General features: G+C 36.6%; 1 protein-coding gene and 1 long non-coding RNA gene across 14 annotated transcripts in view; one reads left to right on the forward strand and one right to left on the reverse strand.

Annotated features, from left to right (window-relative positions):
- LOC111525103 overlaps positions 1–5908 on the forward strand; it is a 66991-nt gene extending 61083 nt beyond the window's left edge. The window contains exon 8 of the long non-coding RNA XR_002725949.2: positions 5778–5908. This is a non-coding gene — a long non-coding RNA (uncharacterized LOC111525103). The remainder of the gene's footprint in view (positions 1–5777) is intronic.
- UBE3A (ubiquitin protein ligase E3A) overlaps positions 5061–27800 on the reverse strand; it is a 100374-nt gene continuing 77634 nt past the window's right edge. For 10 of the 13 annotated variants that reach the window (XM_023190418.3, XM_023190421.3, XM_023190412.3 and 7 more), the window contains 6 exons: positions 24243–24448; positions 23449–23613; positions 22179–22334; positions 22005–22078; positions 7811–7954; positions 5061–7001 (listed from right to left, as the gene is read on the reverse strand). In XM_023190418.3, coding sequence (XP_023046186.1) covers positions 6881–7001; positions 7811–7954; positions 22005–22078; positions 22179–22334; positions 23449–23613; positions 24243–24448 — 866 coding nt within the window. In that variant the 3' untranslated portion in view covers positions 5061–6880. The remainder of the gene's footprint in view (positions 7002–7810; positions 7955–22004; positions 22079–22178; positions 22335–23448; positions 23614–24242; positions 24449–27800) is intronic. The other 3 variants (XM_023190424.3, XM_023190422.3, XM_023190423.3) reach the window with 1 other exon arrangement.

A 27800-nucleotide genomic window follows, 5' to 3' on the forward strand; every position in this document is an offset into this window, starting at 1 on the left:
AACTGCAAAGACCACATGTACACTTGTGCTCTTTCAGTTTGTAAAAAACATAAAATGTAAAACTGATGATGTCTTTGCTTCTTAACATCTGCAAAATAAAGTCCAAAGTCCTTGGTATGGTCTGTAAGGCCCTCATCCCAATCTCATCTTGATCCCTTAGAGCCCGACACTCAGACATACTAAAGAGCTTCCGCCTATCTGCCTCACATACACCTATCCTGTCTGTCAAGATTCGGCTTGACCTTCATCACCTATCTGCAGTATTTTTGGATCTGAATTCTCTGCCCACATTGTACTTGCACATACTTCTTTTATCCTTAGTGGTTTGTACTTATGGCTGCTCTAACTAGACTGTCTCCCTGTAGTAGACTCCTTGATTCAACAAAGCAGCTCTCAATCAGCCTGAAATCCATGGCACCCTGCAAAATGGCAAACATTCAATAGGTATTTGCTCAGTAAATGTTAATGAAAGGAAAAAAATTCAAACTTCAGTTGGAATAGGATTAGAGACAACTTAAAAATTAAGTTTCCCATAGAAATCTTCCTCGTCATAAATATCATCCTAAATGTCCCGAGTCTTTCCCCAGGTCTAATTTGCCAAATGATGAAGACTCTCTTTCTCGCTGTGCGTGTGGGAGAGGCAGGGGCAGAATACATTGTTTTTTTTTTTTTTCCTGCAAGTCTGCTCTCTGGATTCATTTTTCTGGGGATGAAATCTCAGGCTGTGTAGCTTTTCTGGTCCCTTTATGGTAATCAACAAATCATCAGTTTTTCTAGGGTATTAAAAAGCTCACACCTTTGAAACATCAAGACGCCAAACTCTCTCTTAATTGAAAACAATTCTGCCTCTTACTGAGGCCTTTGAGTGGGAAGCTTAAAGACAGCAGTGTGGGGAAATCGGTTTTTCTTTTCCTCCCTCCACCTTCTTTCCCATTGGAGAGCTGCTGCTGCCCTTTCTGGAGGGGAGGGAATTAGAAGAAAAGATCCTGCCTTACCCAGTCACTGTTAATTATTACTTTGAGCCAGGGTGGGGAATGACTCTTTCCTGGAATACACGCTGCTGGGAACCACCGCTGAGATTCTCTAAGCTGGCAGATTCCAACCTCTCCTCCTTCAACAGCGTCAACATTATATGGCACTCAGCTGCAGGGTGCCTGGCTCCAGGCAGGCAGCCCACTTGTGCAGGGTAGTTTTCCAGATGGCTCATAGTCCATCTCTTTTCAGTGACCAGTGTGGCCCCTGGGAAACATACATCTTGACTCCATTATTGGTGGGAGTACTCTTTAGTTAGTTGCCACAGGCCACTTCAGACACGTCTTACCCTGAGACCCTTTTCAGAGTCAGGTACCATCCCTGTGTCTCCTAGCATCTAAAGATCACAGCTGAAGGTCTCCAAGTAGTTCACTTAAAAAATACCTCAGTACGTTTAGGAACAGGGAAAGCCCCCAATTCATTCTGAGAGCTGTATGACTCTCATCCCCAAACCAGACAGATATATAATATGAAAACTACAGACCAATATTCCTTATGAATATACATGCAAACATTCTAAACAAAATACTAGCAAACCAAATCTAGCAGCATAGAACAAGGTTTATGTAGCGTGGACAACTGAGATTATCCCAGGAATGCAAGGTTAATTCAATATACAAAAGTCCATTAATACAACATATTAACAGAATAAAGGACAAAACAACATGACAATCTTGATACAGAAGAAGCGTTTGACAAAATCCATAGCCCCTCCTTTTTTTTTTTTTTTTTTTTTGATTAAAAAACACTCAGTAAACTAGGTTTAATAAAAGAATTTCCTCAACTTGATGCAAACCCACAGCTAACATCATACTCAATGCTGAAAGACTGAATGCTTTCCCCCTAAAATCAGGAACAAGAAAAAGATGTCTGCTCTGGTCACTTCTATCCAATACTGTACTGGAGGTATCAGCCAGTACACTAAGACAAGAAAATGAAATAGTAAGACTCTAGACTGGAAAGGAAGAAGTAAAAGTATTTCTCTTCACAGATGCATGATCTCATAAGCAAAAAATACTAAGTGACCAAAAAAAATAGAATTTTAGAAAAGCTACAATATGCAAGATCAACATACAAAAATCAATTTTATTACTAAGAGCAGTGATGAATACAAAAATAAAAATTAGAAAATAATCATATAAAGTGGCATCAATAAAATACTTAGAAAAAAATTAAAGACGTCAAGACTTGTACATTGAAATCTATAAAACATCACTGAAATAAACTAAAGACCTAAGCAAATGCAAAGACATCCCACAGTCATGGAACAGAAAACCTAATACCATTAAAATAGCAGTTATTTCTCAAATTTATCTACCAATTCAACGAAATCCCTATCAAGATCCCAGCTGTTTTGCAGGAATTGACACAATGATCCTAAAATTCGTATGAAATGCAAGGGACTGAAAATAAACAAAATGATTTTGGGGGAAAAAAAATTGGTGGACTTGCACATTCCAAATCCAAACTTAGTACAAAGCTGCAGCAATCAAGACAGTGCAGTGCTAGTATAAGGATAGACATATATGACAACAGAGTTAAGACTGAGAATCCAAAAAGTCTTACATTTATGGTCAACTGGTCTTTGACAAGGGTCCCAGGACCATTCATGGGGAAATAATAGTCTTTTCAACAACTGGTGCTTGGGCAGATGGATATATAGATACCAATGCACTTATGAAAAAAATGGATGAAATAGGAAGCTTCACTACATTCTACTGCATGCTGGGTCATTTTCAATCATTTAGGTGGCAACACTGACAAGATAACAGAAAAATGGAGGCAATAACATGTGAAAGGCAAAATTTTTTTTGTTTTGTTTTGTTTTAAAAGGGACAATATCCATCATGAATTTACTTACACTCCAGGCAAAGGTTATTAAAAGAAAAAAAAAAAATTCCTGAACTGAAATGTGGAAGGGGTATCAAGAGCAGACCCTAAGACACGCCGTAAGAATTCCAGTGACTCCTCACTGTTCAACTACGAAACGTACCCCATCATACCGTGCTACCATGGAAGCATTGGAGGCACTTTGGGGGTTGATGAAGTCTTCATGGATGAGGTACTTTTAAAAATCTGGTCATGAAGAGTATTTGAGAAATATGACAAGATGCTGGGTAGGAATGCAGGGAGAAAAGTGTGTAACCCACGGCCAAATTGGAAAGGTCAGTGAGGGGGTGATTTGTGGAGGCACTGAACGCAGAGAATATTAAAATTAGCAAGATGGTGTTCTAGCACAATGAAAAGGACTGGAAGAGGGAGATCAGAGTCAGGGAATTAAATTAGGCAGCTGCTAAGAATGTCCAGGTGAGACAGAGGATCAGGACCTGTAAGGGCAGTATAAATAGAGGAGGAATGACGGGAGGGGTTTATGGGGAAAGAATTGACAACCTGTGACAATTGAGGAATGAGAGATTTGATGATTGGGGTGAAGGTTACATTTCGTAAAAAGAAACAAAGAATGGTTGATAGAGATGCAAGATGAAGAATTTTGTTTTTAGGCCTACTGACTTTGAGGTAGCAGAAAGAAATCCTGGAGACAGAGGTCTGAGTAGAAGATACAGAATTGGGGAAGAATCTTTGGGAGTGCCTGAGGTTGACCAGAGAGGACTGGGCAAGAACAGGTAAGGACTTTAAGCAGAATTGGAGGAGCATCCATCCAAAATCTGGGTAAATTGGGAAGGAAAAATAAGCAGCCAGAGAAGCAACAGCTCAAGTTAGGGTACAGTCAAGGTTATAGATAAGTGTTACTGATTTTGGCAATGAGGAGGTTATAAGGATCCTTGAAGACTGTACCTTCAGTGAAACTGTCACGGATTAGTAGCCTTTCACAGTGATATCTACCCCACACCTGCATCAAAATCTTGCAGTGGCTGTTAACAAATGCCAACCCACTAACAGGGAGGGGAGAAAAAGACTTGGGACTCTGTACTTGTAAAACCCTCTACCCTCCCCAGGCAATTCTTTACACACTAACACTGTTGAGGTAAAAGGAGGCAACCAAATGAGGGAGCAAATGGAAGGTGTGTTTTGGATTATATAGTGGCCCATGGAAGTGTGGGAGGGGTACAGATGGCCCTTAGACAGACACTGGTGGAAAGTCAGAAAAAAAAATTGCGGTAAGCAGGTAAAGGGATCAAGAGTACACAGGGACTGGTCTTGGGACATTTCTTGCTCTGACAGTTTGTATGGAATTCTTGAGAAAAATTCCTCAAAGGGGCCTGGAATCTCAGAAGGGTCATGTTTCTAATGGGAACAGGGAGTGATGCTGCCCCATTACAACCATCTGTTCTAGCAGAGTATCTGTACCGAGGAGGGATGAGTAACATCAGCAAGTTCTGTTTGAAGCCTCATTTTCAAGTTTCTTTTTGATATGGATCTCCCTATACAAGCAAGCATCCCCAAAAGTAGTTATCTCAGGAAACGTAGGTTAGGATGACCAGCTCATTTGCTGGAGCTGCCAAGGTCCAGAAAAGTTTGGCTGCAGGCTGTTTTCATGTTTTATGTTTGAAATGTTCTATAATGAAAGTTAAAAAAAGTTAGCATTTATTTGGAAAACCAGTTACTTTAGTTTATGGTTCCTTTTTTTCCCTCCAGAGCTTCCTGGAGATTGAGGTCTAATTCAAAGAAAACCAAACTATATAATAGAGTACCTGGGCAAAAAAGTACTTTTATAACATAACAAACATTTGGGGTAGAGGAAGCATCCACTATCGTCAAAATTTCTCTGTTTTCCTCTTTCTTATTGGTCAGGGACATTCTATGCAGCAAAAGTAAGGGGAGTGACAACATGCCTAGCATAATTAAGCAAGCTAGAGCAGCTCGTCTGTGCAACTGATGATTTTTTTCCCTCTAAAATTTTAAAGGTAGGTTCATTTTGAGTCTGTTAGAAGTCTACTTGATGTGAATTCTGTATTTGATGATAACCTATTTCAATTATCACTTTAAAACTTGTCATATGGATACATTATTACAATTGTAGAACTTCAGTACCGTAATAATAAAACTTCAGAACTGAAGAGCACACATTTCTTCACGAATTTATTATATAAAACGCCCTCAGAGTATTTAATTTCTCCTCACTTTAATTACACATTAAGAAGCACAGTGGATGAGAAGCCTTTAAGATGACTACAGTTGCACGAAGGTCCCTTTCATCAAGGTAGCGTACGTACCTTAACAGTGTTCTAAAGGCTGGCCCAGAAAAACCGCATGTTACCTTATCACAATATGGAAAGCATTGTCTTCTTTTTCCACTAAATTATGGTGAAAAGTGCCACAGTTTTATTTAGCATTATGGTACATAACAGTTTTGTCTCAATTATGAAAAAAATTAAAATAATCCTGAAAGACATCCTTTTTCTCCCCCCAATGATTTGAAAGCTGCATTTTTCCTGCCAATTTCAAACAAATCATCAGGTTGATCTACAGTAATCAGTTAAAACAATCACCAAGGCACAAGCTCAGCACGTTAGCTATAGCTTGTAGCAAAAGGATATATCAATGTCTCACCTTAGTTAAAAATACATAATCCTTTTATTTTATAATGCAATAAAAGAAATTAACATCACATACACAGAAGACTAGGAAAGGGGAAACTACTTACTTCTGAAAATCCAGTAATGTAAACCTACTTGTACTTTTCCATAGTACATGAAAGTAATGTTTAACATGTTTTGAATTAAATTTAACCTGTGGGGCTATACAATGTAATTCTTAGGAGTAATAGTTTCATTCATTTCCAGGTCAGCTTACTGTATGATTAAGTAACACAAGGCACAGTAGCCATCTTTTTCATTATGTTGCAACACTGATCACGTGCCTCGATAAAATGGCTGATTCAACAAGATGATGGCAACACGAAGGGGAGACTTTGGATTGTCTATTTAAAATCTAGGTAATAAGTAATTAATAAAAACTCTATCTTAAGTGCACTTTCACATGCTTTTTGTTTATAATAAACAACAAACTTCCTAACTTTGTTGCAATAGGCTTGACTACCATTTCATTTGGCCAAATGCACTTTCCCCAGTAAACTTAAAATAACAAGAACAACAAGAACAAAAATCCCTGTCCTTTCATATACTAAGAAAGAGGATTGGCTACTGAAACAGTTCATTGCAAGACACATGAAGACAATATACTGTGGCATGAGTTGTTTTTTTAATTTGTTGTGCTGTTACTAAAGTTCTGAGGGCTGCAGTTAAAACATTCCAATTTCTCCCTTCCATCTTTATTGATTCTCAAGATTTTGCACAGAAAACTCTTTTTGGGGGCTAGAACAGCAGTAATTGCATCACACTGTTTCAAAGACTTCAAGTTTCAAAAGCAAATCATTAAAAAAAAAAAAATACAGTTCCTGATTTGGGTTAGATACAGGGACAAAAAAGTAGCACATACTTGAAGGTTACATGGTCTACAAATGGTGGCAATATTTTCCTCGGGAGAGTAGTTCTGTTGGTATATATTTTTTAAATACTCAAAAGGCTCAACCTCAAGCAGTAATAAACACAAGCAAAAGTGATTTAACCCTTAAAATAAATATTCAGAAAAACCTCTCTGTACATACAAGTGAAAGAATATGTAACACTTTCACGCAAAAAAATAATTATAATAATAATAAAGGATTTGTTCATATATGTAGCTGAAATCTGCTGTTCCAGCCCACACGTCCCCAATAAAGAAGGGAGGCACAGACAGAGGTGACTACTGTGGTTCACTATCTTACAGCCTTTTTGTACTGGGACACTATCACCACCAAACATTTATCCCTCTTGTTATATTTTTAAAATTTTTAAAATTTTTTCTTTTTTTTTTTCCTCCTTTTTTTGTTTTATTTTGTTTTGTTTTACAGCATGCCAAATCCTTTGGCATACGTGATGGCCTTCAACAATCTCTCTTTAAGTTTTTCTTTGCTTGAATATTCCGGAAGTAAAAGCACATTAAAGCAAGTATGAGATGTAGGTAACCTAAATAGAGAAAAGGGGAAAAAACAGGAAAATAATAAGTCATGGGAAATACACTTAGAATTGTATATAGTTGAGATGGTTTAGCAATGCAAACTATACATTAATGCAAATCATAAACTTTTTGTTGTGTAACTACCAAGAATCGGTTTGTCTTTATCCTATAAATTACTCAAAGCTAGTAACAATGATGATAAGATACTTATCCATTGAGTTTTTACTACATACCAGACACTGTTTTAGGTATTTAATTCTTACAGTTCGTTTCACTAAATCTTTCCACAACAAAACCACAGAGAGGACATCAGTAAATGCACTTCAGAGGTTAGGTCACTGAGAAGTAACTTCCTCTAAGGTGGAGAAAATATTCAAACCTGATTTACAAGATTTCAAACTGTGTGCTCTTAAATGCTTATTAGAAATACTGCTGGCAATATGACTATGAAAATGATTTGATAACGGGATTCTAGCATAATCGAATGATAATCTTCCAAGCCTCAATGTAACCATTCTAAATAGATTATCATGTAACATGGCTTTCAACTAACAAGCTGGGAATCAAAAAAGTAAATGAATCATACTAATTTGAAAAATTCCAAACGAATGTGAGTCCCATAATAATTTTTAACTAGGGCAATTCCTTAAAAGTTTCCTCACACAATGACAGCAAAATATTTTCTCAATTGTCTAATATGATTTGAGGATTTGTACATAAAATCATAAAGGTGCTTAGAAACTATAAGACAGTTCATATGTGTGTGATGAGGAATGCAAGGTTTTCAGTAGGTATAGAGTCACCACTTAATAATTACCTTTCTGTGTCTGGGCCATTTTTGGCTATAATCATCTTTAATTTTCCTAGTCCTCCCACAGGTGCTCTGTCTGTGCCCGTTGTAAACTGCAAGAAGAGTCTTTTCTGTTCATCTGTAAATGAATGAACGATTTCCCAGAACTCCCTAATGAGAAAAAATACAATACTGGTTTCAGTTTGGCATTCATTATGACTGGTACTAATATAAGCTTATGATTTGCATTTAAATTATATTAAGAGACAACTTAGAAGTTAATTATCAGGATAATATCACTTCTGGTGATTTAATAATTTCCAAGCAAATTTATCTTAAACAGTTCTGAATACATAAAAATTTAGATTACAATACAGTAAAATATTAGTACTACAATAGTAAAAAATTAAGAAAACCCAAGTGTGTAATAACAGGAAATGACTATGTAAACTATGGTATAACCACATTATGTAGTCAGTAACAAACAAAAGACAAAATCCTATGAATTGAAAAAGACTGAAAGGAATATTGGGAAAAATTAACTCCAGGTGCCTTTGGGTATCTATTTTATTTATCCTTTCTCCATTATTCTCCTTGTCTACTCATCCTTTAACTCCACTTTGGGGGGGAAAGGCGATACAGATTAAGGACAAAAGAAAAAAAAGACCCCCTGCCCCAACCAACTGGCCCCAAATGCAAACAACTACATACATACCTAATAGCAGTAACACAAAAGTTCAATTTTTATATGAACTAGAATACTTTTAACAAGTAGTATGTGCTGTGTATGGAGGAGGAGAATTATTCTGACATTTCTGCCACATGCAGTTATTTCAAGAGAATGATTTATCCTCTGGCATCCCTAAAATCTATGTAATAAAAGCTATGTTTTAATGACACTTACATTAGTTTGAGTTCTAAAAAATGAAATACAAGCTCATAAAGTGCAATCATGAAGTTTGTTTGAATAATCAGGCATCTATAAAACATATACACTAGTTCATAGTTAAATAATTTTTTTTTTTTTTTGAGACAGAGTCTCACTCTGTCACCCAGGCTGGAGTGCAGCGGTGCGATCTCAGCTCACTGCAAGCTCCGCCTCCCGGGTTCAGACCATTCTCCTGCCTCAGCCTCCCAAGTAGCTGGGACTACAGGCGCCGCCACCACGCCCGGCTAGTTTTTTGTTTTGTTTTGTTTTTTTTTTAGTAGAGATGGGGTTTCACTGTGTTAGCCAGGATGGTCTCGATCTCCTGACCTCATAATCTGCCCACCTTGGCCTCCCAAAGTGCTGGGATTGCAGGCATGAGCCACCACGCCTGGTCCATAGCTAAATAATGTTAAGATTAAAACATTTTTTTTTAAAAAGTACTTTTAGTCACTTATATAAAATGCATTTTGATATTTATTCAGAAAGTTCTTTCCAGAGCCTGGTGTGGTGGCTCACGCCTGTAATCCCAGCACTTTGGGAGGCTAAGGTGGGTGGATCACCTGAGGTCAGGGGTTTGAGATCAGCCTGACCAACATGTTGAAACCCTATCTCAACTAAAATACAAAAATTAGCCGGGTGTGGTGGCAGATGCCTGTAACCTCAGCTACTTGGGAGGCTGAGGCAGGAGAATCGCTTGAACACAGGAGGTGGAGGCTGCAATGAGCTGAGATCACACCATCGCACTCTAGCCTGGGAAACAAGAGCACCACTCCATCTCAACAAAAAAAAAAAAAAAAAAAAAAAATTCTTTCCAGAATGTTAGCAGAGAACATCACACATCCCAAATCAGTAATTACAATTTTCTAGTTTTTGATATTCTAATATTCCAACATACTATTTTTATTACCAAAATGTTGGCATTTTTGTTGCTGCAACACCATTTATCTGAAATAAATTAAAGGTTTTATTAGAATTCTTGGCTTTCTCCAATCTCTTGCCACGTCCTTTCCCTGCCCCTCTACGAATCTACCAGTCAGCCAGAGAAAACAAAAAAGAAACACACAACCACAGAAAACGGGACATGAAACTAGCAGGAGCATCTCTCAGTTGAGGAGGAGAGGAATCAGACCCCAGTTCGTGACATTCCTTTTGGGGAGGCTGGCAAGAGAAAACAAGTCTGCTGGAGCACAGAGCCCTCCAACACAGCAGAAAAGCTGCCCTGCAGCGGGTGGTGATAAAGCCTCCTCACACTGCAGTGGGGCTCTGAAGCTTAACTGAACCAGCTACACCTAAGGAGGCAGATCAAAGAGCACCACCGAAGAGGAGAGAGACAGACCCTGCAGGAAGTGGCAGATGAGTAGTGGTCACAATGACCAGTCCGGCTATATCATTACGGAGCTGCTGCTTTGGTCTTTCTTTTAAATGAAACCTTTAAAAATTTTATACAATGAAAACAATTAGGGAACAAAATTTGTCTCTTCCTATAAGTGTTATGTGCGTTACAGTAACACGTTGAATTAAATAAGAATGCATTTATTTAGAAAGCTGAAGAAAAAATGAAGAAACTTCTAGGTTTCCACAAAAAAGTGGTGGCTGTATTGATCACATCCTACTAACATCTCTAAAAATCTATCCAGATCAAAAAGGGGAGAAATAAATAAAACCCCTATGACTTAGGTCTAGAGTAAAACTAGGAGACAGAGCAATAAACTCCAAACACCATAGAAGTGGGGAAATGAGCAGGGTCCAGCAGGAGCTACATCGAAGAGTGGCTTGTGCAGAATCATACTGATTAGGGATCACCTAAGGCCAGACCGCACCCGCCCCTCAACAGAGCACTACTGAGGGCAGGTTAGAGCACTGGCAACAGGTTGGTTAACGGAAGGACTACAGAAAAGTACTTGGGTCCAGCAATGGCAGGCTCAGGAAGGCACCATGCATGAAAGGAAGAGGGGTACCTTGGAAAGCAGAAGTGTCCCTTAAGTGGCTGTAAAGGGGTGGAAGCAGCTAATGAAAAAGAATCCTCATTAAGTGGATGGAGCTGAAAAATCAGAAAGTGGTGATTCTGCCCTTACTAAAGCAATAGAAGAGGGATGCCTTCAGCCAAGACCCCTAAAGCCACACAAATTCCTCTCTGCTCCACTCTGAGGTCTAGTAATAACATGTCCAGAAAAAAGTAACATCTATTATAGAAACATAAACAAGAAAAACAGAATTCCTAAGTCCAAATAAAGTTATTATGGAAAGAGTCTGGCAAATGAGAAGCAAAACTTTCCAGTAGAGAAAAGTACAGCAGAAAAATTCAGTCATAAACAACAGGAAACCTGTAACACCACATTCCAACACAAAGGGAGAATGTAGCAGCAGACAAGACAGACCACCAATGATGAGAAATACAAATTCAGAGAGAAATGAGCACATCTTAAATAGAAATAAGAATACTAAAAAATACTTAAGAAATATGCAAAGTAACTTTGGAAATAAAGGCTAATTTTATTATAAGGTGACCAAAGAAGAAACAATATGACTAAAATTTCTACTGAGGATAGAGTCTAGAAAATTAAAAAACAAAGAAAATGAATAAAATAAACCTAACTAAAGAAATGCGTATCGAAGCATAATAACGAAAAAGATTAATAGCTGACTACATAAACATAAAAGCTTTCACTTGGCAAAAATCCTATAAGCAAGGTTAAAAGACAAATGGCAAACTGGGAAAAAATATTTGCAAATTTACTAGCGTTAAAGGACTAATCTCCTTAACATATAAAGTTTCTAAAAATGAAGAAAACAACCAGCTGAGCAGCAAAATGAGCAAAAGGCCATATAAAACTATAAACAGCTCTTAAGTACAAGAAAAAATGTCCATCATCAATTCATAACTGAGGTAAACTCAAAAATTGTAAGTATAGTAAAATACCATTTCTCAATTGGCAGATTAAACATCCACATTTAACAACACATCATGTTTGGAAAGTTTTAAGAAAAGAGATACTGTTGTAAACTGCTGGTGGGAATGCAAAATGTTACTTTTCTGTGAAGGAGAATCTGGCAGTATCTAGCAAAATTATATATGCATCTACCATTTGATGCAACAATCCCACTTCTAACAATCTATCTTAATGAGACCTTACATATGTAAGGAATAATGCATGAACATAAGAGGATTCACTGTGACATCAGTACTAATAGCAAAAGGTTAAAAATAACCTCGATGCCTATAAATATTGATGAGCTATGCTGCATCCGCACCAAGTAGCAGTATTCAGTCATACAAAACAAAATGGAAAACACCTCTGCAACGATGTAGGATGATCCTCAGGATACACTAGAAAGATTATTTTCCTAGTTCCATCCTGATAAGGCCTACAAGTAGTAACATTCAAAACCAAAGGCCATACTTTGCATCTAAAATCTGACTTCTAAATGCCATTCTCCAACAATTTATTGGAAAAATAACTTATTCCAGGCCTGAGAATGAATGTTCGAGATTAGCTAGAAATTTCAAAATCTAATAGAGTCATTTTAAAAGCACACGAAGGCTAAGCAATTTGAGTATCATTTAGAGTAATGACTGTGAAACGTATTAAATACAAAAACATTCATGAGTTCTTAATATTCAAAAAGGCAGCAAAACCAACCAAAAAACAAAATTAAATTGTCACTATTAAAGTTATTACATTAACTCCTTACTCTAAAAACCTTAAATCTATTTGATCATGCCTTTTCAGTAGAACTGTTTTTCAAGGTAATCGAATGGCACCCATGAGAAAAAACAATGCCAGGTATATATGTAGGACAAGCAGATGGAATTTTTTTTCCCCTCTAAACAGCCATTTTGCAATCCCAATGAGATAACAGATTAAGGTAATGATACTGATAAATACGAAAATCAGGTGAAGGGCAGATGGCACATTCTGGAAAGATGATGATAGCAGTGACACAGTTATTATTTATTTATTTTTTTTTTTGGTTTTATTCCCTCCCAACCTCCCCTACAAAAAGAGCAAACTGAGAAAACCAAAGACCCAGAGACATTATCTACAACAAAACCATGAACCATTGCATGTAAGTGGACAAAGCTCTGACAAGTACAAGACTGGTTAGTAAGGAAGCAGATGGAAGGTGACTGACTGGGTTTCTTACAGCCCTGTGAACAGGAAAAACCTCAACACTGCCAACCCACTGGAAAGCACAGGCCAATCTGAAAACAGGGCGAAAAGTTTAAAAAAGTTTTACAGGATCTAATTTGCAGATGATTACAAACGGATCATGATGCAGTAAGCTCTGGGACCTTAAAATTCCCGAATACCAAATCCTCCCGCGAAAACAAACCTTGTAGCAAGGAAAAACTTGTGGGAATAACTTCCAAATGGACCAGATCAAAGATAATAAGGACCAAAAAAAGTTCAAATATGTGTGTGGGGTAGAGGAGTAAAGAAGGTAGTTTCAGAAAGCACAAGGGCATATTTTTGACCATTTTACAAAAACACAGATCTCTCCCTGTCCCTAAAAAGCAAGAAAAGTTATCCTGGCCCATCTCTCCCTCGTGCAAGTATGAGACACTCATTTCCCTCACAAAAAAAAAGAAAAATAAATACATAACCAACAGAACAGAGTGAAAAGTATAATTATTAGAGAAAGAGTATGTGCATATACGTGAGAATGGTGTCCCTACAGAAAATGAAAGTAAACCAAACAATATCCAAATAAAACATGAAAACTGTAAACAAATTTCAAACTGAGCTAAAAAGAATTTTAAAAATAACAGATCATTAGAAATGGGAAATTTCGAATGAGGGTAACTGAAGAAAAGAAAGCCATGACACAACTAAGGAGTAATTAGAAATGCAAGGAAAAAAATCACATCAAATACAAAGACATTAAAACTAAACTAGAAGAAACATAAAGGTGAATAAAACAGAACAATACTACTAGAAACTGAAGGCAGAGGAAAAATCTTAAAATCCAAAAGAAGTAAAGCCATGCCTGAGACTCTCCTAGATGGTCCAGAGACACAGTGACGCTGTGTACTGGCAGGAGGAATTCTGCTGTAATTGGTCCTGGGAGTGTTCACCTTTCCCGGAACTGTTCCACAGCCCAGGGACACAATGTGGTCAGAAGCACTGCCAGGAACACCAGCAAGGGGGAGCCTGCCACACAATAGGCAAAAGGCTGAGGAAGCGCCCTCCGGCCCACGACAATCTAGTGGGGTGCTCTTCCCTCACCCAAACACACTCTGCGCAGCTCAGCCTGGAGAAGCCCCTCAAGCAGCACTACTGGAACCAGTGCGAGCCGCAGTGGACTGAGATAAAAGCAACAAACCAAAACAGCACACAAAGGCTCCGAAAAATGGTCACTGGAACCACAGCCCACAAATATATGCTAGTACCTACATGCTAAACCTAAACAGGCTGCTACTGAAGTTAAAATTTTTTAAAAGTACAGAGTCTCCTGATATAATAACTAAAATGTCCGAGACACAATCCATAACTTATCTGTCATACCAAGAACCAGGAAAATCACATGAAGGAAAGAAAATCAACGCCAACACTGGGATGAGTAAGATGTTGAAATTATCTGACAAGGATCTTAATGCTGCCATCACAGAAATGATTTGACAAGCAATTACAAGTTCTACTGTTTCAAAAATGAAACAATAGAAAATCTCAGCAAAGAAACAGAAGTTACAAGGAAAAAAAAGCAAATGGAAATTATAGACCTAAAAAATACAATAGGAGAAAAATAATCATTAGATGGGCTCAACAGTAGAGTGAAGATGACAAAGGACAGAAATCTGAACAAAAGAGAGAAAACAGACTGAAAAATGAACCATACCTCAGGTACATGGGGAACAGTAACAAATGACTCAACATTTGTATCATTAGAGGCCTAGAATGGAGACAAGAGTGAGGCTGAAAGAACACCTGAAGAAATAATGGTTGAAAATTTTCCATGTTTGGCAAAAGACACAAACTTACAGCTTCAAGAAGCTGAGCGAACCCCAAACAACATAAATAAAACTATTCTTCGGGAATAAAGGGAAAATAAAGTCATCTTCAGAAAGAGAAAAAGAAAAAGAATTTCTCACTAGCAGAACTGCCTTTGAAGACTGGCTAATGGAAGTAATAAAAGATGGAATCTTGGAAAAATAATGGAAATAGCAGAAACATGGGTACATACAACAGAGCATCACTCCCTTCCTAAGTTCTATAAGTCATATTGGGTAACTGATACAAAAACTGTTAACAGCATTAATCCTCAAAACAATACTATTTAAAAGTCGGGAAAGAGACATAACTGAAATTAAGGTTTCCACATCTCATTCCAAGTGATGGTACTGATGGCAGTGAATGGTGATAAGTCACATTATCTATAATGTGATGCCCACAATGACCATGAAAACTATAAAAAAACACATAAAAGGCCTGGCACGGTGGCTCATGCCTGTAATTCCAGCACTTTGGGAGGCTGAGGCAGACAGATCACAAGTTCAAGAGTTCGAGACCAGCCTGGCCAATATGGTGAAACCTTATCTCTAATAAAAATACAAAAATTAGCCAGGCATGGTGGTATGTGCCTCTAGTCCCAGCTACCCAGGAGGCTGAGGCAGGAGGATTGCTTGAACCTGGGAGGCCGATGTTGTAGTGAGCCAAGATTGTGCCACTGCACTCCAGCCTGGGCAACAGAGCGAGACTCCGTCTCAAAACAAAACAAAACAATAAACAAACGAACAAACAAAACAAAACCCAAACCCCAAATAAATCAAGGGAAAATCTTAAAAAATATTCAAGTAATCATGGAACGCAATAAATAAATAAATAACCATCAACAGAAGACAGAAACAGAAAACAAACAAAATGGCAGACTTCGCCCTAATATATCAATAATTACCTTAAATAGAAATGGTCCAAATAAACAAATTAAAAGGCAGAGACTAACAGTTTTTATTAAAATGACAACTATCTGCTGTTTACAAGAGATTCATTTCAAATTCAGCAACACAGGATGAAAGTAAAATGATAGTAAAAGACAGATCATGCAAACATTTAAACAGAAATGGTTACATTCCTATCAGATTCAGAGCAAAGAAAACTGCAAAACAGAAAAATCTTATATGATAAAGGATCAATCACCAAGACATAGTAATTCTAAGTGGGTATGAACCAAATGACAGAGCCTCAAAATAAATGAAACAAAACCCTATGACAGAGATAAAGAGATAAATCTCAGAAGCAGACCTATATACATATTCTCAACTGATTTTTAACATATGTGAAGAAAACAATTCAATGAAGGAAGAACATACCTAGAAAATACACAAAGAACCCTTAAAACTCAATAGTAAAAAACCAAATGGACTCTTGGTATTTAATCCCAGAGAAATACAAACTTTTTGTTTACAACTAACATCACAGTTCATGGTAAATATTATAGTCTCTCTCAATAAAATGACGAATAAAGTAAGAATACCTTCTACCGAAGGTTCTAGCCAATGCAACAGAGGAACAGTAATAAATCACATAAAGATTGGAAAGAAAGAAACCTGTCTTGATTTGTGGATGACATAGCTGTTTACCAGAAAACCCTATGAAATCTACTAAGTAACTACTAGAATACATCAACTTAAAAAGGTTATAGGATACAAGGTCAATATATAAAAATCAATTTTATTTCAATATAGTAGTAAAAAACAAGTGAAAAGCAGTATTTAAAAACACCACTAATAGCATTAGAAACATATTTTAAATGTATTCCTAACCAAAGAGTACATGATTTCAACATTTAAAAACTTTATAAAACAGTGCTGAGATAAACTAACAAACATTTAAATAAATGGAGAGAGGTACGGTGTTCAAGGATTGGAAGAATATATTGTTACAATGTGAATTCTCTCCAAATTGACCTACCCCGATCAAAGCAACCCAAATCAAAATCTCTGCAGGCTTTGCCCTTTTTTTTGTTTGTAACAATTAACTGATTCTAATATTTATATGCAAATAAGAGTCAAAGCAACCTAATGAAAAAGTTGTGGGACTCACAGCATCTGATTTGAAACTGCAGTAACTATAACAGTGTCGTTTTGGCAAAAGGACCAAACAAATTAATAGAACAGAATAGAGATTCCAGAAACAAGGCTCATACATAGACTGATTTTCAACAAAGGTGCAAAAGCAATTCAATGGGGAAAGAAAAGTCTCTTTAACAAATGGTACTGGAACAAATAAATAAAACTATTTAGAAAATGAATGACATCCACTATCTAACAGCATCACAAAAATTTATTGGTGGTGGATCACAGATTTACACATAAAATTTAAACCTATATTATACTATTAGAAGAAAAAATAAGGTATTTGTGGCTTTGGGCTAGGCAAAGATATAAAAGGACAAAAAACCATAAAAGAAAAAATCGATTAGACTTCAAAAATTAATAATTTCTGCTCACCAGAATACCCTTAAGAAAATGAAAAAGGAAGCCACAGACTTGGTGAAAATAATCATAAAGTACGTATCAGAAATGGGCCTTTTATACAGAATATACGGTATTCCCCACTTACCCATGGGAAATACGTTCCAAGACCTCCAGCAGATGTCTGAAATTGCAAAAACCCTGTATATACCATGCATGATTTATTTTTCCTTCTTCACAATTTCATAGATAAAATACTCATTTTTACCATAGATTTTAGCAACCTCAACATATGACTTTTAAATTCTTTCCTTGAAGCACTTTCCCCAGCTTCTCTTTGGCATATTCGAATTTCCAACATCACTGCTCTTGTGCTTCAGGGCCATTATTAAGTAAAATAAGGGTTACTTGAACACAAGCATGCGATAGATACTGCAACAGTCGATCTGACCAATAGACTCAAAGTGGTGGGTAGTCTAGACAACATGGATATACTGGAAAAAGGATAATTCATGCCCTGGGTGGAAAGGTGGGGGATTTCACCATGTTACTCAGAATAGCATGTATTTTAAAACTTAAGAGTTGTTGGCTGGGCGCAGTGGCTCACACCTGTAATCCCAGCACTTTGGAAGGCTGAGGTGGAAGGATTGCTAGAGTCCAGGGGTTTGAAACCAGCCTGGGCAACACAGTGAGACCCTGTTTCTACAAAAACAAACAAAACAAAACAAAACAAAAAACCTGAAAATTAGCTGCACAACTGTAGTACCAGCTACTCGGAAGGCTGAGGTAAGAAGATTGCATGAGCCCACGAGCTTCAGTTTATAATAACCTGTAGTCATGCTACTGCACTCCAGCCTGGATGATAGAGACTTTGTCTCTTAAAAAAAAAAAAAAACTCAACACTCAACCAACAAACCAACCCTCCCTCCCCACCCCGCACCTACCAACACACAAACACACATCAAAAACTCTGCATTATTCATGGAATTTTCTACTTAATATTTTTGGACCACTGCTGACCAAAGATAACTGAAACCAAAAAAAAGCAAAACTAAAGATAAGGCATACTGCTATATTTTAAGAAAATATCTATAGTCAATAGAAATACAAAAATCCAATATTAAAAATGAGGAAAAGACACTTTTAGTTAAATATGTACCTACGATATGCTTTGAAAACTCCACTCCTACATGTTTGCCCAGGAGAAATAAAACATTTCCACAATAAGACTAGACAGCTTTATTCACAATAGTTCCAAACTGGAAACAATCCAACTGTCTACCAACAGGTAAAAAAAACACATTTTGCGTATTCATATAATGCAACAGTACTCCATAATTTGTTTAAAGGCACTATAAATCAATGCAGTAACATGGATGAATCTAAAGAGTCTCGATGCAGAGTACAAGTATATAAGATTCCATTCATAAGAAATTCTAGAGCAGACAAAAGTAATGTACAGTGACAGCAATTAGGACAGTTATTGTCTGTTCTAATGGGGGACGGAGATTCACTGGAAGGGAAAACATGGGAACTCTGTGTTAATGGACATAGTCTATACCTTGACTGAAATACGGTTACATAAACGTAATTTTTAAAAACTAACCCAGTTAAGCCCTGGGTATTTCACTGTATTAAAATTTTACCCCACACAACATCGACACCACCATTATTACCACCACATTGATTAACATTTAGAGAGCAGTTAGGGAATCACATTATTTTGAAAATTAGTAAATAATGGGAAAGAATTAAGCATTATTGTATCTGATATGTACATATTTATATACATGTATACAGGTCCTATATGTGGATCTATAATTTAGGGTAGTCATAGAGTTGAGGAGCAAGAGTTTTTCTTAAGAAGTATTACAGGTAATGAAGGAGGAATAAAGAATTCAAATATCACAATTTTGTAACCCTTAATGAATTAGCAGATCTAGGCAATCAGAATCCATGATAAAAATCACTAGAAAAGACAGAAAGCAAGTAAGACTTTAAGTTATTCCTATAAACCAACATCTATGAAGTATTTGGGAAGGAAATAAACTCTGAATCTGTTTTTCGTTTTTTTTTTTGAGACAGAGTCTCACTCTGTTGCCCAGGCTGGAGTGCAGTGGCGTGATCTCGGCTCACTGCAACCTCCACCTCCTAGGTTCAAGAGATTCTCCTGCCTCAGCCTCCCGAGGAGCTGGGATTACAGGTAGCTGCCACCACACCCAGCTAATTTTTGTATATTTAGTAGAGACGGGGTTTCACCATGTTGGCCAGGCTAATCTCAACCTCCTGGCTTCAGGTGATCTGTCCGCCTCAGGCTTTTTTGCATGTATTTTTCAGTTGCTGAAAGAGCTCTCCCTGATTTCATTTCTTACTGACTGCTTAGAGACATCTTTCCAAATGTCCCTCCTTGACACTTTTTCAAACTTAGGGGCAGGGACTGCACGTTTTTTGGATTGGTAATTTTTGTTTCAAAGGTCTGATTCAGATTCAGAGTTGATTTTGCTAGGCACGGTGGCTCACGCCTGTAATCCCAGCACTGTGGGAGGCCAAGGCAGGTGGATCACCTGAGGTCAGGAGTTTGAGACCAGCCTGGCCAACATGGCAAAACCCTTATCTCTACTAAAAATACAAACATTAGCCAGGCGTAGTGGTATGCATCTGTAACCCTAGCTACTCAGGAGACTGAGGCAGGAGAATCACCTGAACCCGGGAAGCGGAGGTTGCAATGAGCTGAGACCACACCAAACTGTATTCCAGCCTGAATGACAGAGCAAGACTGTTTCAAAAAAAAAATTAACAAAATCTTATTTCTAGTGGTTTACATATTAATTGTGCTGGCAATTTTTAGTTGAAATATATTAAGCAGCCTCGCTGTTATTTTTATGAATTCTGCATACAATAATATCAACCAAAATATCTATACAGGCATACCCCAGAGATACTGCCAGTTCAGTTTTAGACCATGGCAAATAAAGTGATTATGGCAGTAAAGTGAGTCACACAAATTTTTTTGTTTCCCAGTGCTTATGGAAGTTATGTTTACACTCAACTGTAGTCAAGTGTGTAATAGCATTGCCTAAAAATAAGTACATTATCTTAATTTAAAATCATTGCTAAAAATGCTAATGAAGTGAGCACATTTTCTTGGAAAAATGGTGCTGCAGGGTTGCCACCAAAATAACTCAGTATCTGCAAAGTGCAATAAAGTGAGATATACCTGTATTGTCCTTTTTCTCCTGTTATTACAAGCACTATTTTAAGTCTTCAACTACTGAATACTTGTAGACTATTTAATGAATTAATATTTTCATATTTATATTGAGAAAATTAAGAAGCTGAATTTAGTTAGAAAAGGTTTAGAATATCATCAACTCTGATGATGAGTTGGAAGCTACTTTATCTGTCATTTTTCACATAAAACTAGCTTGCCCTTCAAATCATATATTTAAAAATGATCTTAAGATACACACCAAGTAGGGATTATGTTGTTATAAAAAGCTAGAAATAAAATTAAGACTTCAGTTTCAAAGATAATTTCTCTATAAAGAATAGCACAAGATATGTTCAACTATTCTCAGAGATGCATCAAGATATGACTTTATAACTATTAGAAATTTTATCTATGATCAATCATATTACAGAGATATTGCTGTTATACTCCTTGTGCCCTTTAATGAATCACCTTTGAAACTCTGAGTAGGTAGCAGCATAGAGGTTGCTAAGAGTAAATACACTCACCACTGCTGCCAGAAATGACCAAAGGTGCACCAAAAAGAAGAAATAGTGGTGAATTCCCACAAAGTACAATGAAGAACCTTATAAAATAACAGAACAAATGAATATAACGTAACATACAGCCATCTCTTGGTATACGTGACGGGGATTGGTTCCCGGACCGCTTGTGTATACCAAAATCCATGCACACTCAAGTTCTGCAGTTGGCTCTGCGGAACTGGTGTGTATGAAAGTCAGCCCTCTGTATATGCAGGTTCTGAGTCCCACCAATACTGGATCGGCCCTTAGTTGAGAAAAAAAATCTGCATGTTAGGGGACCCATGAAGTTCACAGCTGCATCGTTCAAGGGTCAACTGTAATATAAAAATAACATTTACTGCCAGAGTTGATATTCATTCTAGCGTTTATATACTTGAGTCTCAGAGCAATAGCCTTGGGAGACAACTTCCAGGAAGGTACCTGTTTGCATGCCTTCTCACTGCAATCCATCAGTGGCTGCCAAAAGGGTATTTTTGTCTCTTGAACCAGTCTCAGTAGGGGATGGGGAAGCCTATGTCTTTCAGAATTGGATGGCATAGTACACAGAAGTAGACAGTACAGTAGTAAGGGCATTTGCTTAAAAGCAGATAGAATTGGGAGCCTCTACATCTTTCTGTGAGAATTTAGGGCTCAGTTTCTTAAGGTGTAAAATGGAAATATTACTAGGTATCTGGACATATTATCTTCAGAATTAAATAAAAGACTGTACCATTTCACTCAAAAGGTGCTTGGTCCTGGGTAGCCATGTAGTTCACAAATGCAGAGTTCAAGAGAAACGAAAAATATGCAGAAGTGGTAGCCTTATTTGAATTATCTTCTAACCAGCAGTAAGCATACTCTTAGCCAGTGAGAAATACTAGATAATCCATACCCCAAATGCAGGAGAACACATGAGACTTATATATTAACAACACTTCATCCATGAAATCAATCACAAGATTAGCTCTGGAAAACGGTGATTATATTACAAACACAGATCTAAGTATATAGATAACAATTTGTGAGTTTGCTTATTTGGGAATTAGTGCCTAGAGATAAAGGTCTGAAGCAAAATCACACACCCCTTTGGTGAATCAAATCTTCCTTTGAAGAATTAAGCACCTCACCTAATCAGAACAGAGTCCCTGGTATAGCCACCATCATATTCTGTAGTTTCTTCTAATGCTTGGAAATCTAGATTCTGCAAATTTAAGAAAATATGTCTTAGTATCTGCTATACTACTGTATCATTACAAACAATAAATTGATACATGACTTTCTGCAGACACCTGCTTTCTTACCCGGCTTCCACATATAAGCAATTCAATTTCTTCTGGTCTGAATAAGTACTTTAAGGGAGATTCATTGGTCACCATATGAAAACCTCTCCGAAAAGCCTTGAACTGTTTTTCTACTGATTTATTGAGAATGTAGTCAGAATAAAGATTGACAAATTCCTGTAGAAAACATTAATCACAAGAACTTCTTATAATATGCTATGCAAACAAAACACAAGTTATTGGGCTGCATAGCTTTTTAATTTTTCCAAGAAAAAAACATTAAAGAATATTCTTAAAAATTCAATTTTACACCTACAAAGTAAACTACTTCTTACAATTTCACAATTCTCTGCTATGGCCAATATTAAACTATGAAAAGGCCATATACATAAAACTGTCATACATATAAATGTCAGTTTTGATAATGTATTAAACAGAACTGAATATAAATGCTGGAGACACAGAAAATTCTTTAGGTTCTCTCAACTAGGTATGCAGACAGACACATTTAAACCATGTACCCATCTATTTATAAATGCCACCGTTTTAAGACAGTATAATGTATTTGATTTAAGCAAACTAGGAAGTCCCGTGTTTTCTACCATAGAATATTTGGTAAGCTGCCTACTGTATCCAGTTCAGCAAAAATGTGGAACTACTGACTGACACATCAACTACTGTATCAAATCATAAAAGGAAAATGTGCTTTGTACCCTTAGTGTGCATAATATTTAATCAAAAAATTGTATCAATATAAGTATGTTTCTTAAAGGTATACTATATATTTGTCATAATTTTTTCCTTGTTATGTTCTGGGTTATTCCCATTCCAGATGAACACATTTTAGTCAACAGAAACCCAAATCTAATGTAAAGAATACTTTTCAGAAATGTATTTATATCACAAACAGGATATACATGTGTAAATTAAATGTAATTTTTATCTGTTCTGTGATAAAGACTGTAATCATGAGGTTCCTGCCTACACCTTAATACAGGAAACACCCTGCTTCTTGCTTTATCCTACAACCACACTTAGCTATTAACTATCTCCTGTTTCATGTCCTCTCTCTAAAAGGGGCTTTAGTGCCTGACTGTGTGCTTTCATACCAACTTATATTCAAGATTTAGAAAACTGGACTCTAGCATTTACGTAAACTTGGTTACTTGATTTGTGTGTGTGTGTGTGTGTTTTGTACAGACTGTATTAGATACTTCTTTAAAAATTATAAGCATACATGCTTTGAAATTGTTAATGAAGAGACAAAACATGACATAAAAACACTTATTACCTTCCTGTTTTCATTTGTAATTGGAATTTTATCACCATTTTCCTTTAGATCATACATCATTGGGTTACCAAAAAGATCTGTCTGTGATATCTGGAAAGTGATCATCATGTCGTCTTCCACATTCCCTTCATACTCCAATAAATCTTTTAAACTCTGATACAGAACCTAGCAACCAGAAATGGTAAATTGAGGCCACCATAGAACTACAAAATACAACAAATAATTTGTATCACTCTTCTTAGAAGACAACAAAAATCTTATCAATAAAAATTGTAAAAAGTGTAGACAGTATCCTTCCAGTCCCCCAAATAGTTTCCAACCTATAAAAGAAAGACTGTCAGTCACTGTGATGTTCCATTCTCTGCTGAGAAACCCCATACCACCAATTTAGCAACAAATTTCACACTGTGCTCTATGAGAAATTCTGTGGTGTCTCAAGGTGGGGGTGGGGGTGGCAGCAGGCACATTCATTGTAGCTACCAAGACCCTTAGCCAGGGCTGCTCTGATTTTACCTATCTCTTAAGATTTCACTAAAACACAAACAAAATGTTTAGAAACACTTCTCTATGGAATCAATCTTAAAAAAGCTTTGTGCTGACAGCAATATATAAAAATGTCCCCCTTTGAGTTTTTAAGTTTTGTGGTACTTCGGTCAGATTAAAACATTTTTATCTTATGGATAAAAGTATCAACAAAGATTCTAAACAAAAACTTTAAAATTTTGATACAAATTAAATTGTATTTTTGCATTTAAATAAAATCTAAGAGACTGAATTAAAAAATGACAACTTACTGGGTGAGAGTCTCCCAAGTCACGAAAAGTTCCTTTTTTCCCCATTAGCTTTCTGTAGACAACCATGGGAAAATGTACATCCAGTATACAGTTATTGTAAATAGCCAGACCCAGTACTATGCCAATCAGAGTAAACTGACCCTCAGTTTCAAAAGAAGACGGATTAAACCAAAACAATTTTGTAGATTCATCGTATGTGAACATACCTGTAAGAAATGATTTTTAAAAATACATTACTTTTGTATTTTATTAAGGAATGATGAATAACACAAATGTAAATTTAAAATAATTATGCATATAAAACATTTAAAATACATGTAACTAGGCATGCAACATTGATTTCTATTATATTAACACTTGAGAAAACAATGTCCACATATATCTAACTATTATAAATTGGGGTGAATAGTGATAAGTAATTTTATGAAGCCAAAGGAATAAAGTAGTAAGTAATTTGGTGGCATCGGGTACAAAAATACGTTCATTAAATTCAAGCTTTCTAATTTTCTACTGTAACATAAGAAAAGTTATATTCATACTTTATCCACCCATAGCTGAAAAATAAACATAAAAAAACAAAAAATGGCTATATTTTGAAAGTGTTTCATTTATAAAAATATAATTACTTATATTTGTACTACACGTACTATTTTTGAAAACAATTTATTTTTTTTCTTGAGATGGAATCTTGCTATGTCTCCCAGGCTGGACTGGAGTGGCACGATTTCAGCTTACTGCAACCTCCGCCTCCTAGGTTCAAGAGATTCTCCTGCCTCAGCCTCCTGAGTAGCTGAGACTACAGGCGTGCATCACCACGCCCAGCTAATTTTTTATTTTTAGTAGAGAAGGGGTTTCACCATGTTTGCCAGGATGGTCTCCATCTCTTGACCTCGTGATCTGCCCGCCTCAGCCTCCCAAAGTGCTGGGATTACAGGCGTGAGCCACCACGCCTGGCCTAAAAAACAATTTTTAATCACAGTAAGGTAAGGTTTGTTTTTTCAAAATCAGACAATGGTGCCATGAAATTTTTCTAGCATTTTACTAATAAAATCAAATGATCTGAAATACATAAACTTGGATAAATCTGATGAACTCAGATAAACAAAGCTATTTAATACACATTAATTATGGGCTAATATGTAAAAGAAAAGTAGTTTAGTAGTCTTTCAATGTCACACGGTCTTCACTATGCAATCCTCAAGCATTGAGGCTTTTTTTTTTTTTTTTTTTTTTTTTGAGACAGAGTCTCACTCTGTCGCCCAGGTTGGAGTGCAGTGGTGTGAACTCGGCTTACTGCAAGCTCCACCTCCCGGGTTCATGCCATTCTCCGGCCTCAGGCTCCGGAGTAGTTGGGACTACAGGCGTCTGCGTAGAGGCCTTTTTTATATCACTCATTGGAAAATTGGGGCCGGGTGTGGTAGTTCACACCTGTAATCCCAGCACTTTGGGGATACTGAGGCAGGCAGATCACTTGAGTTCAGGAGTTCAAGATCAGCCTGGGCAAGATGGCGAAACCCCATCTCTATAAAAACACAAAAATAAGCTGGGTGTGGTAGCATGCGCCCGTAGTCTCAGCTACCTGAGAGGTTGATGCATGAGGATGGTCTGAGTCTTGAGCCTGGGAGGTGGAGGTTGCAGTGAGCCGAGATAGAGCCACTACACTCTAGCCTGGGCATCAGAGCCAGATCCTGCCTCCCTCCACCAAAAAAATAAGACTTAAAAAAAGAAAAATTGGAATATTTGGTTTTATCTGAATGAGTACTACTGAAAATTGATTTCTTCCCTTTTAAATGACTAAGGAAAAGAAATTTTAATTGAATTTAGAATTTTTTCGTTCTACTAAATGTTTAGTTTCTACTGTGAAACAATGAAAACATCTTAAGAATTAAGTCTGAAAAAAAAATCTGTAATTTCCAATAGAAAAGTGGAGCTTAGAAATCAGAAATCAAATTATACAGTGTGTAAGTATTTTAACGACAGTTTTTAAGAATTTTAAAATCTCTGAAAATGTTATTATCACTTTAAGTTTAAAAATACGGAGCTTTAACATGTTTCCTCGATCACTAGACGTATGAATTAAGCCTAGGACATTTTCTGAATGCAAAATGGTTTGAAAATTAAACAATTCATATTTGAGTTTCATGGTTTCTATCTAAACATTTTTTATAGGCCAAGTTACAATATCCATGGAAATGCTTTCAGTTATAAAAAGGGTATTAACAGGATCAAGAACAGCTGACAAGTAATTACAATTAATAAATTTGTTCAAGTTGGCAATGGTGTGTCTAAAAAATTAATGACTTTGATAAAATGTCACAAATGCCCTTCCTTGGAACCAAGAGTTATAAGCTATAAGTTAATCAGAATATAACTTTGAAGTTCCATTTTAGGCATATTTTCTCATGTTCCAGGGAGAAAAGCACCATAACCTCCTGTAAAATATTCCTTTTTGATACTTCTACTGCCATCACTTTAGTTACCTTACTGGAACTGCTTAATCTATGTTTTTTCTTACAAGTATTTCTGCATATAATGCAGTATGCTTTATAGCTAAGGTTTAACATTTCTAGATACATCAAAAGCTAGAGTTAAGGTTGACCAAATTTAAGAACCTTATGAAGTTTGTCATTTTGTATCTCGAAAAGGGCACAGTCTTATGTATCTTTGATTTACTTAGAACAAACTACATACAAATGGCATAGCTTTTTAGTTATTAATAAAACACTAGCTAGACTATAGATAAGGGTGGGGGTGTGTGTGACTAAGAACAGTAACAGAAAGGTCAACTCAATTAGCATCAACAGGCTATAACAGTTCAAATCTCAAAGCTGAAGGGAAATGACATACATTATTCTATGCATACTCTTCACAATTCTGTTGGTACCTTCAGTGGAAACCTTTTCCTATAATTGTCATGTACTCAATTTTAAATGTAAGAAAGTTCAGTTACTAAGTGGTTGTATTTACAGTAGAAACTGAACCAGTTCAGAATTATGCAGTTAAGTAGACTACCTAAAAGACTGCATCTTTTCCCTGTTCTACTTTATCACAAAAGGGCAAAAACTAAAATTCCGATCCTTCACTTTCAAATGTCCATATCCCATCAGCCTTTCCCAAACTGTGTTCAACAACAACTCTTCTGGTAGGGCAGAAAAAGAGTTCTGGAGTTCAAAAAGTTTGGGGGAAACATTACCTATATTAAGCCCCAATAAATCCTATAGCAAATAAACCTTTATGTGATATCAGCTAGTGTTTCTTAACTTTGAGCATGACATACTTGTGAGACAGTCTCTCAACACTCTTCAAACCATTGTTCTTTGAAGTTCACGGTCAGGAAAACCATGAGTCTGATGATGGTTTTAGACAACAAAAAGCAACGAAATCCCTCCAACTGTTCCAATGTACCATTCTAAAGTGCTTTCGATTCAATTTACTAAAGAGATAATTTCCTTCATTAGAATATTCCTTCTAAGAAATAGAAGAATTTGAATAAATTAGCGATACAAATCAGTCCCTAAAACCTACAAATTCAGTCATGATGTGTGATTCTGGGTAATC

The sequence above is a fragment of the Piliocolobus tephrosceles genome, chromosome 6, assembly GCF_002776525.5.
Source record: "Piliocolobus tephrosceles isolate RC106 chromosome 6, ASM277652v3, whole genome shotgun sequence".
NCBI lineage: Eukaryota > Metazoa > Chordata > Mammalia > Primates > Cercopithecidae > Piliocolobus > Piliocolobus tephrosceles.